The 15,440-nt window shown below is 44.5% G+C and overlaps 2 protein-coding genes across 5 annotated transcripts; one reads left to right on the top strand and one right to left on the bottom strand.

Annotated features, from left to right (window-relative positions):
* The first annotated feature begins 959 nt into the window (after positions 1-959).
* LOC124471471 (bone morphogenetic protein 7-like) lies at positions 960-8,310 on the top strand. The gene is made up of 7 exons (XM_047025976.1): positions 960-1,557; positions 5,465-5,666; positions 6,680-6,828; positions 6,970-7,170; positions 7,270-7,346; positions 7,427-7,537; positions 7,709-8,310. Exons 1-7 carry the CDS (start codon positions 1,161-1,163, stop codon positions 7,856-7,858), a joined length of 1,287 nt encoding a protein of 428 aa, XP_046881932.1. The 5' UTR covers positions 960-1,160; the 3' UTR covers positions 7,859-8,310.
* Positions 8,311-8,404: 94 nt separating this feature from the next.
* On the bottom strand, positions 8,405-13,194 carry LOC124471468. Of its 4 annotated transcripts, none has more exons than XM_047025973.1 (3): positions 12,977-13,194; positions 10,112-11,290; positions 8,405-9,894 (listed from the first exon to the last, which is right to left on the bottom strand). In XM_047025973.1, the coding sequence occupies exons 2-3, from the start codon at positions 11,165-11,167 to the stop codon at positions 9,535-9,537; spliced, it is 1,416 nt and encodes a 471-aa protein (XP_046881929.1). In that variant the 5' UTR covers positions 11,168-11,290; positions 12,977-13,194; the 3' UTR covers positions 8,405-9,534. The 4 variants fall into 4 exon arrangements, with proteins under 4 accessions (XP_046881929.1, XP_046881928.1, XP_046881930.1 ...); XM_047025972.1 differs by having other exon boundaries at positions 12,986-13,194; XM_047025974.1 differs by having other exon boundaries at positions 10,112-11,246; positions 12,986-13,194.
* Between the last annotated feature and the right edge of the window lie 2,246 nt (positions 13,195-15,440).

The following is a 15,440-nucleotide window of genomic DNA, read 5'->3' as shown; positions in this document are numbered from 1 at the left end:
CAAGGGTGGATCCTGACTCATTGTTTGAGTTCAAAGGTGTCTTGAACAAGGGATTATCCCTCATTATGGTTTGACTGACCAAAGGGGAGTTGTAGCCCTCATGTAAAAATCTGTTATTTATGGAAAACAGATTTTTCTATTGCCTATAGCAAACATACAATTCAAACTAGTACATTATTGTTAGAAAATCACTTTTGCACTAATCAGGCAGGTTGTCTCAGCAAGTATGTGGACACATGGACACATCTAACCGGCAAGATGATTGTTTGACTCAATTATAATTGCTGTGAGAAAGACCTGCTTTTCAAACAGGCTTTGTTTTAGTGTGCTGAACTTTTTAGATTTGAATTACAGGGACAGATACATTGTGATGGTCAGTTGTGTGTCCTCATTTGGCCAGACATCTGTGGGACATGTTCGACCTTTGCTTTTGGGGATAGGGGACTGGGGAATCTTGTGACAAGACTAGTACGAGGTGGCACTAAGCCAGGCTACTGTGAACATGATAACGGACAAGAGGGCACAGATACAGCAGGCATCAAACCTGTGAATCTTGACATACAATTGAAACTTGTTTTCACACTGTAAATGTTTTCTACAATCTGTATTTTCCACATGTGATTGTGGGTGTATATTAGGAGGTTATGAGTGTGATAGAAGGTTAAAGAGGAGAGAGTAAAACATTTGCATCAATCGGGCCATGCTTCAATCCTGCAAACAAAGCAAATGCAACAGGACAATTAGGTCTCACACTGCTATCATGGGCCAGGTGTTCCACACCCATTACCACGAAATAGAAGGACATTGATCTCTTGCCCAAGTTTTCATCAACCCATCTGGGCAAAGCCCTCATCATCCAGCAATAGTCATTCCCAGACACAAAGCTTTTCCCATTCAAAGCCACACCCGGCCCTCCCCTTAGGAGACTAAATTTCCATAAAGACCATTAGCAAGTCGTGTACAGCGCACTCACCAGTAGCAGGACTAGCGCGCCGCGCGCACCAATCCAGATGATCTCAGGGGTGCTTGAAATTCAAAATAAGATCAGGTTCGATGTGCTCTCTTCCCATGCATTTTGAGGTGAAGAGATTGGAGCCTAACTATTTCAACTTTAGCCGTATCCTGCGTATTCCAAATACTTTTGACGCTATCATCCGAACATGGTGACAATGTTGTTTAGTCGAGTCTTGGCGTTTTTAGTAGCATGCGGATATTGCATTTTGGCCGATGTAAGTTTTTCTAACTTCACTCTGGATAACGAAGTGCACTCCAGCTTCATCCAGCGGCGTCTGCGGAGTCAGGAGCGCAGAGAGATGCAGCGGGAGATCCTCTCCATCCTAGGGCTGCCTCACCGGCCACGACCGCACATCTACACTAAACAAAACGCAGCCCCGATGTTTATGATGGATTTGTACAACTCAATTTCCACAAACGGAGAGCCAAAAAGTTACTCATATTATAACCCTGCATTTACGACCCAGGAACCACAAATGATAGCCCAACAAGACAGCCGCTTTCTGAATGACGCGGATATGGTAATGAGTTTTGTCAACCTTGGTACGTTGTTTTTATTTTTATTGTGCTTTGATATTTTTACCTCCATTCAAATTATGTGTATCCTAAGTGTAGTGTTACAACTTGCTTTCGAAACTGCATATAGCTTAATAAAGGGGAAGTATTTCTTACATTTTGGTGAAATATGTTGGATTGGATTGCAGTCTATAGGCTGAACCTCACAATTTGTTTGCTGTATGGAAACTAGAGTGTGAATGGAGACTAGACTATCAAGACTTCAGTATGGATTACGTGCAAGGTGAGGTGGGCTAAAACTGCACCAACAGGGCATCAGTGACAAATCAAGTTATCTCTGCAACACTTGCCCTCTGGGCGTAACCCTACCTCTGAATAAGCTCGGAAAAAAACCCGCAAATGAATTCCACTCTCCTTTTACCTGTTGGTATTGGGATTAAATAGAGAATACTCTATAATGCCTTTGGTTGTCTGAAGTCACTTTGCTGAAATAGCGCTCACATAGTGCATTAGCTAAGTGCATGTCTTTGTGACAACCAGTAGGGCTGCAGCTCTACACTGAATGCTTTTAGGTCACTTTCTCTGTACTTCAAATCAGATTGTTCTGCATTCCTAGTTGTGAATGTTATGACAACATGCCTGTATCCGATTTCCCCGGAATCCCTTTAAAGCCTTGGGAGACCAGCTTTAAGATGGCTTTGTTTCGCATGACTAAGATTTGAACAGGCATTTCTGGAGTCTAAAAAAAGGGCAAGACAAGTTGACCAAAAGACAGGGTGGAAACATTCAGCACGAGTCTACTAGAGACTCTACCTCAAACAAATATGCAGATGGAGCCTTGCCAGTTTGTGTAAGATATGAAAGGAGTGGTAGAGAGTAAGGTGGCTTCATGATTGCATTTATGAAATTCAAGTCTTATTTTTTACTCTTAGACATCTCATGCAAGTCTAAAATTGTTGTCTGAAAACAGTGCTTTTGGCTGCTATTCAGCAGTATACTTCAACATCTAATATCAAAATGACCCTCCCCTTTACAACCATCTTCTTTTTCAACAAAGGGCACACTTGCTGAATCGGCAGATATTTGAATTGTATTTGTTGTATTGTTAATATGTATAAAAATGGCTTCAATTCCAACATGGTTTTTCAACGTAAATATCCTCAAATAAATGCTGACAGCCTGTACCTCATAATCATTGTTATCATCAGAGTCAAATTCATATCCAATGCGCTGTGGTACAGAGCCAAAACACAAAAATGTGACTGGCCAAATACATTATGAAAGAGAAGGAGCTCTCATAAGCTCAGTTCATTGTTCCTTATGCTCTTGATTGGCTTGATTGTCCTGGTTCCAGCTGTGGGTCTCACCATTTCGAAAGAGCCTGTCTTGGTGGTCCCTGGAATAATCACACAAGACCAAACTGGATTGAGGCATTTCCCTTCAACAGACCACAGCTTCCAGTGAGGAACAGAAACATTTTCCCTCTCTTTCTCTTATGGGATCATACATTTTAGATAACAATATACATGTACAGTTATATATTTAGCAGATGCTTTTATCCATGTAGATTTAGCAAATGATGGAGTCAGTAAAGTAAATATTTTCATGCAGATGAATGGATATTGATGAAATGCACTGGATGGACTAAAATCTACATGTTCTAATTTAAATATCTGAACTGTACTCATTCCACAGTGCCTCAATTGCAGTTATTCAGCACAAGCATTAAAGTCATGCCAGTATTTCACATCGAACTCAAGCACCTGTACTTTCTCTTCACATTTGAGCTTGAGTTTTTCAGTACATGTACGGCTACTGTGTGGCAGTATGGCTATATAATTGGAATTATAATCACTTCCTGTATTGTGTAAATCAAGTATGCCCATACAGTTAGTTATTGCCTGACTGTTCCCTTATACCATGAACTGGTGTGACCTCTATCCCAGTGGTTCTAAAGCCTGGTTGGGGCAGCTGCCATTGTTGTCTGGGACGATCCCCTGAAAACACACCTGCAGCACCCATAGCTCGTTCAACAATGTAAGACAGATGTTCAATAGAGGCAGAAGTTGTCAGTCTGTAAATAGAAGTAGGCTTTTTCAAGGCATATTCGGGTATAACAGTTCACCATGCCACTCATGAACAGAGGCTATTGTGAAGCTAAGCAGTTGAAACTGTTTGTGATAAGATGATTGGTGGAACCTAAGTAGTTTGTACAAGAGATTATCTTTCTTCCCCCAGAAAATCTGATTACACACCTAATTATTTTTCCATCCTTTGTTGAAAATATGTTTTTCTTCTACCTTCAGACTTTTATGACCTTTAGGCTTTTAATAACAATCTAGCAGTCTTGGATTAATTAAATATGAGGTGCCGTGTTGGGTCAACAAAGCCTTTTTTAGTGGGTTGAATCATTCTCATAGAAAGGACCATTTTAGATCATTATATCCAGAATCTGGATTATATTATTGATTTGTTTAAAGATTTAAAATGCTTAGTACAAGTGGCAGCTTAGCAAACCAATTACATCAGCCAGATCATTTAAACCATAGGCTTGAAGGATTGGGCCATGTCGGTGTGCAGAGTCAAGCCCAGTGAGAGGAGGTTGAAGAAGTGTTGAAATGCCTCACAGAGAGAAGTTAGCATATCTGGGGGCTGATCTTTGGGGCTAATGGGCCCTAACGTAAACACACCGAGTTCTTACAAGCAATTATTGCCTTCATAAAAACGCCCCTGGTTCCTTTCCAGCATTTAATTGTGGTCAAACAAATGACTAGCTGGGTTTAGAATGCTCTCTTCCTAACGATGAGCGGGTTGGTCTTGCCTTATGGGCTGTGGATATTTGAGTGTATAAATATGTTTTCAGACTGTATGCTTTTTGTGTCTTTGTCAGACATGATGTGCTTATGTGCCAGACACAAATCATCCATCAGAGTGTGTGCTTCTGTGTGTACTGTAAAAAGGTGGTGTGTTTGTGTGTGTTCATAGTGAGACACTGAAACCATAGCTAACCAATCAAAAGGACGTGATGTCATGGCATCTGCAGGCAGGCAGGGTTTGAGGTGGGTAATCATGGCTGCCCTTTGCACACCTCCAGTGTGGGAAGTCCCCCCAGACCTCCACTGCTCTTTCCAAGGACAAACACGTTGGGTAACGCTGTAAAAACACTGGAAACCTCCAGGAACCCTCCGGCTTTCTCCAACCAACATTATTCTGGAAACTCTGAGAGTGGGTCAGCTGTTTCAGGGCAGGGTGGGACACCCCACATCTCAGCTGTAACTCCTCACGTTAGATTGCTCTGTTTCTATGTGGTATTCATATCACTAAGGTTCTTGTCAAATTTGTAATTCTTAAAAAAATAAATCTAATTCTATTCTAAAAAATGTTTAGAAACATTGGTTGGCTGTTACTTTTTCCCCTTTGATGTGACCAATGGCATTAAGGGACTTTTGGTAATCTAGTTAAGTATTAGCTAATCTCAAAATAGCCACATCAACTCACTCTGCAACATGGCATGATGTGTGTCTGTGTTGGGTGCTGTGGTTTTCCGGGGCAGTTTTCTAAAAGGTTTTTGTTGTGGTCAGCACATGTGTGCAGTTTAAATGTGGAGCCAAATTGAGCCCTGAGTGTGGTTCCCCCACACACATTGGCCATTTACACACTGATGTTTGAAACACTTACTGATGTTGAGATCACTCACTCCTCTCATAGAAGCAAGAGTTTCCTATTTCTAACATGGTACTTCCGAAATGTGGGCTAAGCACCATGGATAACTGTTTGATTCAACGGGGCAGTTATGATAGAAAGAAACCACAAACTGGCTGCCAGTCTGATTGTATTCCCAGAAGTCTGTGTCTTGGCATACATACCCAGCCACCCCTGATCTAAGTCCATCTGTATCTGTACTAACAACCATATATTTATCTCCCTCCTTCAGTCCCTACCTCAGTGGAGCAGGACCAGGGCCCCCTGCCTCTGCAGCGCCGCAGGGAGTACCGCTTCGACCTGTCCCGCATCCCGGAGGGAGAGGCCGTCACGGGGGCCGAGTTCCGCATCTACAAGGACTACGTCCGAGAGCGCTTTGAGAACGAGACCTTCCGAGTCAGTGTGTTCCAGGTGCTGCAGGAGTCCCTCAGCAGGTGACCTCTCTCCTCCAATCACAGCGCTGAGTGGGCATTCTGCATGTCTCCTCATGTTCCCGCTGATGATATGCCTCAACTTGTTGACTACAGATAGATACACAGTGTGTACCCACGTTTAGGCGAATTCAACAGCAGGATACTGGCTCATGCTGCAGTGTTGTGTCTCCAGCTGTTGCTGTAGGCTTCCCCAGGCACTCCTCCTAATGATTTACTGTCAGGCTGGTTAGTTAACTGCTACAGCTTAGACTGCTTATCTAGACATTAGTGTCTGCTACAGAGAGAGAGGAGTGCTCCCCAGAGCACTGTTGAATCACTCCCTTGCTGTTGATTATAAATGGACAGATTACACACCCTGAGGCCCTGTTTGTACTGGTGTTCAGATGCTTTGTCTTAATTCCGTTAATGCCCCTCATCTTCCAGCAAAATCACCCCCCCATTTAACCTCACTGTAGTAGAGCATATAAACCTGCACAGATACGGCGTCGTGTGTGGGCGTGATGTGTGTCTCAGCGGGGACAGTGAGACTGAGATGTTGGTGTTAAGAGGAACACCATTGTCATTCACAGACACACACACACCATACCCACCATACAGACAGGCGACAATCAAAGAGTCTCTGCTGTTAGCCTCAGGCCTTGAAACTCAATATGTAAACAAAGCCATTGTCTGTGAAATCTGCCTCTGAGCTGCCATATCTGCTTCCATCAGTCTGGGAATTTTTTTCTGACGAGGAGAGATTCCTCTTTTAATAATGGCCGTATAAGGGATACAGAGCATCTACGAGTTATCTCTTGTTTGTGATTAATAGCCTTCTAGATCAACCATGGTTTTGTTGTTGAACTAGAATGGCCTAGGGAAATCAAATTACCACTGAATGTGAACTGTCATGACAATAAACAACCCCAAATACTTTTCAACCAAAGCTTATTTTGTTCATTCAGAAATCGAACCAACCTGTCGAATGTAGGACACCTGGTGCATAACTCTCCTCGTGTGTGTGTGCTCCCCAGTGATGTGGAGCCATTCCTGCTGGACTCGCGGGTAGTGTGGGCAGCTGAGCAGGGCTGGCTGGTGTTTGACATCACAGCCACCAGTAACCACTGGGTGATGAACCCCAAGCAGAACCTGGGCCTGCAGCTGCTGGTAGAGGGTGCTGACGGTGAGTCACCACAGTAGAATCATGAGGGAGAGCTCCAAATGTATAGTAAACTTAGTGGAGTGAACTGTGATTGATAGACATGCAAGAGGTCTATTCAGCAGCGGAGACTGTTAGCTGAAATGGGTCTGTCTCCGCCTTCAGGCCAGAGTGTGAACTTCCGGCTGGTGGGATTGGTGGGCGGTACAGGGTCACACGACAAGCAGCCCTTCATGGTGGCCTTCTTCAAAGCCACTGAAGTCCGCTTTCGCAGTGCCCGCTCTGCCCATGGTCACAAGGGGCGGAACCGGTCCAAAACCCAGAAGACTGCCCAGGATGCCTTGAAGGTCGCAGAGGCTGCTGCAGGTAGGTCCCCAACACAGCTGACCACCACAGCAGAGAGTTGATCTGAGTTATTGAAGTGCCCCGCTGAACCGGTGTTTTATGTTCCCTCTGGTCTTGCAGAGAACCTCAGCACGGAGCCCAAGCAGGGCTGTAAGAAGCATGAGCTGTATGTCAGTTTCAGGGACCTGGGGTGGCAGGTAAGCCATTGGACCAGTGTGTGTTGCTAACCTTCAGGAGTTGTCATTTGTAACTTACAGTTTTGTGGCTTTTACCACAGGATTGGATCATTGCTCCAGAGGGCTATGCAGCGTACTACTGCGAGGGTGAATGTGCCTTCCCCCTCAACTCCTACATGAACGCCACTAACCATGCCATTGTGCAGACTCTGGTAAGATTAACGTTTGTTGTAACATCACATAGTCTAGAGTCTATAGCGGTTATTTAGTGTGCACCATTTCCTATACTCTGGAGGTACCAGACCATCTGTTCTTCAGAAGTCACCAGTGCATCTTATCTGGTTCTGTCTGCCTGATAGCTGTCCACCATGTTTCTCCTGCAGGTACACTTTATAAACCCAGAGACGGTGCCCAAGCCCTGCTGTGCTCCGACCCAGCTGCACGGGATCTCAGTGCTTTACTTTGATGACAGCTCCAACGTCATCCTGAAGAAGTACCGCAACATGGTGGTCAGAGCCTGCGGCTGCCACTGACGTCTGGCTTATCTCCCACTTCCTGGGATGCACTGGGACAGGAGGAAGGGGAGGGGCCAGGTGTAGGGACTTAGTCACTGCCTGATCTGTAAGGACCTGCTGCTTCAGGGCTAACTGACCTCTCTTGTGAGCTTGACTAGGAACTGTCATGTATTGTATATCCACAAATACTTTTTTCTTTTATAACTAGAAAACATAGAAAGAGGAACACTTACTGTGCCTTGGTCCACTGCAAGGACTTCCAGTGCCTGGGCTTTTACTTTTTTATTTTTACAAAATGGTGCATTGGACATTTGAAAAGAGAAATGAAAATCATCAGTTATGAACTGGAAGTTTGACAAGTACTGAAGCCCACATTGTAGCCTGCGCCTGGATGGGAAACCATGTTTGGAACTTTGCATCTGATGTACTTTACATGTCAAGTAGACATGCAATATATTTTTACGAACACATGTTTTTTTTGTTAGACTGTTTCAAACAGCTGGGTTACCTTTGAGTTAAACATAATCTATGTGTTTTGTTTTGAAATCCTGTTTTTAGAGGCAGCGTCTGGTCAGAGTCAGGTGTGGGACATCTGGCTCTCTGCAGCAAGGGAGGTGGGGGGGGTTCTGGGAGGACTAGCACCTCTGACTGGTAATACGAGTGTGTAGGATTGATAGGCCGGGAGGTTAGGCTGAGTTTCCTGGAGTGGGTTGTAGAGATGTATATCACCAAACCCTCCGCAGCAGAGAGGAGGCATGTGGTCTCGGAGATGATTCTGCCCCAAAAATATAGAGTGGGTTCTGAGCCATCACTCCACTTCAGTGTTCTCTTGATGTCAGGCCAGATCTGCAGGTGGGCGAGGGGAGGCCCTATTTTTTGTCAAAACAAAATGTCAGATTACAGCAGCAAAAATAAACAGAAACTGTTCAAATGGACCTGGGGCAATAATTTAATATCACTCTGCCATGCACGCAACCAAAGACTGGAACTTGAAAGGTTGATTAAATATATATGATACTGTACATAATATAAGTACACACTGTGCAACTATGAAAAAATAAGCACAAAGCTGAAATATAGCATATTTCGAAACTGTATACAGTCTATTTCCAATTAACAACAAAGTAATTTTCAGAGCATAGCATTTTGAAATGGTAATAAATGAAAGTCAGGACATCAATGTCACACAAAAGTGCATCGTAAGGCAAAGCAGGAATCAGCTGAACAGCCAGAGGCACATGGGACGACCCACTCATTTGTAAACATTAAATCACAGATCTAAACAAATATAGAGGTAGAAGATGTTTAAGAATTTTACAAATATCTTTCCAGAATGAACTAAAGTAATACATTTTAGGTGACACATTCAAGTACATCAAGTCATTCACCAAACAGGATGCTTTAAAATACAACCAGAACCCTTGCTTAATCCTAATTATCATAACAACAATACAAATATCAATAACTGTAATGTAATAGTAATTTAGATGATTGTTTTTATGATGATTCTATTTGCTTCTAAATTACATGAAGAGGTGAATCGTGAGTGGGGGGAAACTGGAGTGATCCTTTATTCTATCCCTGTGGAGTCATTGTCACTGTTTTATGTAATTCACACAGAACAGACTAGAGTGAACGAGGTAGAAAAACAAAACAGCATACAGAACTTCTTGTTGGTTTGGCCTGAATGAAGCTCAGTCTGGACATGTAGCCCCCGGGCCTGGCAGCTCTGGAGCTGACCAGCGTCTCCTCCGCTTGGGCGCCAGCCCTCCACCTGGGCTGGCTGAAGCCTGAGGCAGGTCCTGGGCAGGCTGGGGTGAGGAACGCTGAAGGGGCTCAGACTCCTCCTCCGCCCCACTGGCTGGTACATCAGGTCCCTGAGAGGATGGTCTGGGGCTGGGGGGAGGCGCTGGGGTGAGAGCCAGGCAGATGTCTCCCACGCTGAGCTGGTGGCAGCGGAGGCCACACAGACGAGCGGTTCTCTGCGGGCAGCAGGAGGACCAGCCACGCCCACAGACGAAGAACGGATACTCCACAAACACATCCAGCAGCTCCTGAGAGGGGACCGACCGTTAATGACAATCGTGCACTTCCTACTCTGTCCACCAGAGGACACTGTTCTGTATGTAGCGAAGCATATCAAATCACGCAACATGAGACATTCTAGGGATCAGTGTGGGACAAAAAAGAAACATATTCGGATGAATTGTAACTGGTTAGAGAGTGCTCAATGTGGTCAGCCTGTGATGTGAGGAAGGCAGCCATGTTTACCTGAGAGAGCTCTTTGTGGAGCAGGATGAGGAGTCGTGAGAAGGCAGGAGAGGAGGAGGGGGAGATGTGCTGCACCGTGCAGGAGCTGATATGGAGCTCTGGACTGACCTCTGACCCCAACTGGAAGTCCTCTGTCTGCAGGTCCTCAACCCTCTTCAGCCTGCCGTCCCTGAGCTCGATCAGAGAGCCTGCCGCAAAGTGAGGAAGGAGCCAGGGAGCCTGGTCGGAGGGGGAGGAACGGAGGACTGGGGAGGGAGGGGGAGAAACCCTGACATCTTTTGCTGTTCCTAAGGTCCAGTGTTGGTCCACTGACTGATATGAAAGTGCTGGTGCGGCGGCAAATTTGCTTGACGTGGTGCTGTGTTTTGTGTCGTCCAGTTTAGATAGATCATAGACGGGTGAGGTGAAATCTAGACTCAGGTGAGCCGGGTTTGTCTCTGTGATCCTTTGTGTTTGGTTCCACTGTTTCCCTCTCCTTCTCATGTAAGTCTCATTGGGCCTCCCTGATGGTGAGGGCAGCTGTCCCCTGGCACCCGACAACTCCAACCTGTAGCCCAATCCCGTCCCATGTAGGTGCTCTGTCGACATGACGATTGGTCTGATCTTTGTGGTGTGGCGTGGGTGGTCTAGGGGCAGGACAGATGTGGAGAGCTCCCTGGGGTTTCCCATGTGATGGGATGGTATAAAGGGAACTTCCAACCTTGAGTCCACTGCAGCCCAGCTTCTGTGGTAAAAATCTCTCAATTTCTCCCAGCCGGGACGATCTCTGACAGGATATGGTATGTATGGTTTGCTTCTGGTGACCGTGTTAGACTGAACCCAGGGCTGGTAAAGTGTGGTCACTGGATCAGCCATGGATGGAGATAGGTCTAGGTATGGAGTGTAGAGGGGTTTCACCCCATTCTTGCTCCTGCCTGCATGTTGGCTCTTGTACGGGTAGGGCACCTTGAAGGTGGCAGCAGGAGTCTGCTCTGGTTCTGCCTGTCTTGGGTCCCTCTTCTTGGGTGGAAGCCTGTCTCGGACTGGGAACAGGGTTGGGGCTGGTGTGCTGTTCATTGGTCCAACTCAAGCGTCACTCGCACAGGCACTTTTTAAGATTGATGAAGGCATTCTGTGGTCACAAGACGTAGGGTTCCTGTTGATTTCTGCTGAAGCATCAGTCCAATTGCCTGAAGTTGTCTGAAGAGTAGTAGAAAATATAGCTATAGTGTTCCAAATGTTCCACAGTTTTGGAGGGTGAAAATGCAAGCAGATTGTTTAGATTGTACTGTATATTTTATAAACTGAGTTTACCAAGGTTTCACAATCTAATTTTCCATCCTGCTGTCACCCCCCCTATTTCTTTGCTCTTTCCACACTGTTCACATTGACATAGCCCCCCCTCGCTCAACCTCCTGTGGAGAATCATATGGTTACTATGCTCTCAAAGTCTCCACATTCATTTCTCCAAGCGACTCCAAATTAGAGCCTTTCGTGGCACAGACAGCTCTATAGACATTGATTGATAGCCAGCTATAGCTTGAATGTAAGATTTTAATTTCTCTACTTCAGAAAAGTTACCATGGTAACACAATACATATAATTTATAGGGGTTAAATAAAGAGTGGTCTAATAAAATGTTTAGACTGTGTTTGTATTTGAATATCAAAATGAATAGTGAATCTGGCGTACATTAACCAGTTTTAAACAGACACACTTGTAATACGTGTGTACTTTTTTTAGTTGATCAACGTTCTTCAGAATGTTTGGAGGGAAGAAAAGCAGAAGGTTCTTTGTTTGATACAACCTCATAAATGATCAGCTCTCACCTCAAGCATGCCTTGTTTTTAGCTCTATTTTCCAGATCATCAGGTTATCTCATGATTCACATACTCGCGAGTTCAGTGGCTTACATATTCAAATCCTCACATGCTCATCATTCAAACGAGCAGCAGGGAGGTGAGAGATGAAAGCAGAGTAAGGACTTTTACAGCGCTCCGATGCAAAGCTTTGGCCAAGGCCTCCATTATGTCATCACCATGCCACCACAGTCAACACTGAGTGAATGAATCGAGTGACTCAAAGACTGACACGTCTCCCAGCTATGGTGGATTGCTCAGATCACATCCTTCATTGTGTGTGTAGCTGGAAGGTGACTTCATGGAGCGGACCACTCACATGGAAACATGTTCAGTTCCACACAGAGGGCCCCACTATCCAGGACAGGCCACAGGGAAGATAACAGAGAGTGATAAGGGGTTGGACCTAGTCTTATTTAGGTCTAGCGCTGTACTGACAGGGGACTGAAACTGAAACTGCCTGATAAGTGACTGACCTGCTACACTAACAAAATTGATGACTGAGGACAAACACTCACAGCACACCTGAATGACCTTAAGAGGCTATCATTTCACTTCACCTTGCAGTGCATGTCATTATGTAAATAGGTTCCATACACTCAACTGTACACAACTATGTTACTGTTTTGTGGTATTATAATGGCTACAGTAAAGCTACTGCACGGCTACAGTATAGCTCGATAAACAATTTACTTTGAATCAAGACTAGGACATTTTGCAAATCTATGCAGCATGGCAGCCTGTTTCCACAGTAAAGCTCATTAGCCATCATTCAAACAAGACTCCAGAGTACTTTCAGATACTGAGACTGTTCTTCTGTAATGTCCCTCTCATTTCAGAATAATACGTTTTGTATTTATAAAATAGTTTGTCAACAGAAACACTCCATAAATGTGCTTAAAGCAGCATTGGTTACAGAGACTGTGTCATAGAGACTAGACGAAAGCTAGTTAAAACACTTCTATTATTAAACATTGACACTCATCGCGTTATCACTCATCAAAGAGCGGTGGCCAGGCCAGCCCACCTGTCTTACCTCCGGGTCCTGAAGATGAGGCTCCTTGGCAGAGCAGCCTGACTGCAAACTGAATGGAAACATCCAGACAACATCACCAGACTATGTCTATCAGACACATTCTCTCTTCTCCCTCCCACTCTTTTACACCCCCACTCTACTGTATCCCCAGCCCTCTCAAGCAAGCTGATTTAATGCTCTCTCTTTTCCTCCCTCTCTCTCTCTCTCTCTCTCTCTCTCTCTCTCTCTCTCTCTCTCTCTCTCTCTCTCTCTCCCTCTCTCTCTCTCTCTCTCTCTCTCTCTCTCTTTCTCTTTCCTCTTTTCCTTCCTCCCCCCCTCCCTCCCTCCTGCTTTCCCCTTCCAGTTCTCTCCCTGGCTGTATAATTAGACATGAGACTGCTGTGCTACTCCTCAGCTGATAGTGGGCGTCTGGCTGCCTGATGGCTTTGGCACTCTTCCCAGCTGTGGTGAGGGCGGGAAACTGGAGCTTCCACTCTGCTGGGCACATACAGCACACACCTTTAGCTTTCAGGGCTTCTCCACCGGCTGGAAAACAGAACCTTCTAGGGAATATAGGGGGGGTATGTAAATGCAGAAACTGAAATCGGACTCTGAAAATAGCCAGGCTGTCAGTTATTGAAAAGTGTTTCAGTTGTTGGTTCTCATAGCCTTTTTTGGTGTTGCCTAGTTTTCACATCCATCACATTTTAGAGAGAGAAACACATCTTTTATGTCTTGGACTGCAAAACGAGAAGAGGATGACATTCATTGCAAATTTTTCCCTTGGATTTAGTAATAGTCAAAAGGTCAATTCTAAGAACGAGACTCAACCATAATTGTTTACTCAAAGGCTTTTTCAATTACTACCAGGCAAATAAAAGATGTCCCTTCTTTCTCCTCTCTTCTGTCTGTGTATGCAGTTTCTCATTATACAACCTCCTTTAACAAAAGCAGAGGGGTCACAGCCTTTGATTCATCAGGGAGATCTTTCTTGTTCACACTCATCAACGCTGCAGACTCCCAGGGTGAAGCCCCGGCCATGAGGAAGACATGCCCACACACACATCAAAGAGGTGAAGAGTACTTCTCCTTTTGAGTCACATCACGCTTCCTCTGCCCACACACACTTTCTCATGCAGTACACGGCATGTCAAGAGGCGACGGCTTTGTAGTTACTACCACGAGCGACACTTGGCTGACATTTAGGAGGAACGGTATCGATACAGACGACCACATCGCCTTCTCCCTCCCACCTCCAAACAGACATCCTTTCTTGACGTCAGCTTCTTGCATTTGCACCCTGGCACCGGTGCCGCCATCTGTACATAGTGTTCACACCAACAGGGAAGAAACATACTCTCTCTCGTTCATCATCATTAAAGTGGCTGTAAAGCAGAATTGAAATGAGTTTTAAGTTCCTCACACCACATAAGAATGTGTTGGTAACTACCCATCCAAAAACACAGACAAGTATGTTCAATTAGGCTTTGAAATTGTGAGAAAATCTGCAGTCTTCTGTGCTTGAAACTGGGGGGCGCGTGTCGTCTGAAGTAGCCGAAGCTCCGCCTCCTTGAATTTATTGAATTTAGCAACAACAGCAACGACTAGCTGAATCGATTGCAGATATCAGAACGAACCTACCTGCAGTAGGTTTTTATGAGTGTTTTATGTGTTAATTACATTGTCTTTGCATCGTACCAGCTGAGTAACAGAATTCAGGTTATATAACCCTCTGTGATCTGACGTAGATAGGTAGCTGTGATGTAGATAGGTTGGGTTTTGCCCCGCCTAAACTAAACCTGAGCTGAAAACTGGTGAGAAACTGTTCAATGGTCTAACTCCACAATTCAGTGCAACAAAGTTTTAGAGCTTTGCACATGCTTTCAGCAACTCATTTCATACGTATCTAATGTACTGAGAAGCAAATCATGGAATTTGCTTTACAGCACCTTTAAGTTAATCATCAAGTATTTCTAATGACATGTTTTCTCTCATATGATCTCATGGAGAAATATATATTGTTTATGCTGTATATTGTATGTCACACTGTACTATAATACACATTTTTCCCACCTGATTTGTCTAATTCTCTTGTTGATGTGTTGAATCAAAAACCTACAGAAAGATAGCTCTCCAGGAACAGGGTTGGAGACCCCTTCTGTAATCTGAACACCTCTGCTGTCATGGTTCACCACTAGATGGCGTTCAGAACATGGGTATGGTTCAGCCTGACCATGAGAATTGTCTTTCATTCCAACTGAATGATCTGAGGAATTGTATCTCCTGGAGAAAAAAAATCCTTATGATATAACATACAGAAAACAGAGTGTGTTTTATACATTGAATTGTGAACTAATGTAAAACTCAAACAATCTAGCCAAACACACTATACAGACATCTCAACAGAATGAAGTAAGAAATGCTTTTAACTAAATTATAAATTAACTCAAGTAACCAAAATAAACCTTTTATCTGA

The sequence above is a fragment of the Hypomesus transpacificus genome, chromosome 9, assembly GCF_021917145.1.
Source record: "Hypomesus transpacificus isolate Combined female chromosome 9, fHypTra1, whole genome shotgun sequence".
Lineage (NCBI taxonomy): Eukaryota > Metazoa > Chordata > Actinopteri > Osmeriformes > Osmeridae > Hypomesus > Hypomesus transpacificus.
The sequence above is the reverse complement of the archived record's forward strand: the minus strand, read 5'-3'. Positions and strand labels throughout refer to the sequence as shown.

What these genes read in the sequence shown, in the direction of transcription:
- LOC124471471 (XM_047025976.1), top strand. Translation starts at nt 1,161, where the DNA reads ATGGTGACAATGTTGTTTAGTCGAGTCTTGGCGTTTTTAGTAGCATGC. An exon ending in AATGAGTTTTGTCAACCTTG is followed by an intron (nt 1,558 to 5,464) that starts GTACGTTGTTTT and finishes TCCCTCCTTCAG; the next exon opens with TCCCTACCTCAGTGGAGCAG. An exon ending in TCAGGGACCTGGGGTGGCAG is followed by an intron (nt 7,347 to 7,426) that starts GTAAGCCATTGG and finishes CTTTTACCACAG; the next exon opens with GATTGGATCATTGCTCCAGA.
- LOC124471468 (XM_047025973.1), bottom strand. Translation starts at nt 11,167, where the DNA reads ATGAACAGCACACCAGCCCCAACCCTGTTCCCAGTCCGAGACAGGCTT. An exon ending in TCCACAAAGAGCTCTCTCAG is followed by an intron (nt 9,895 to 10,111) that starts GTAAACATGGCT and finishes GTCCCCTCTCAG; the next exon opens with GAGCTGCTGGATGTGTTTGT.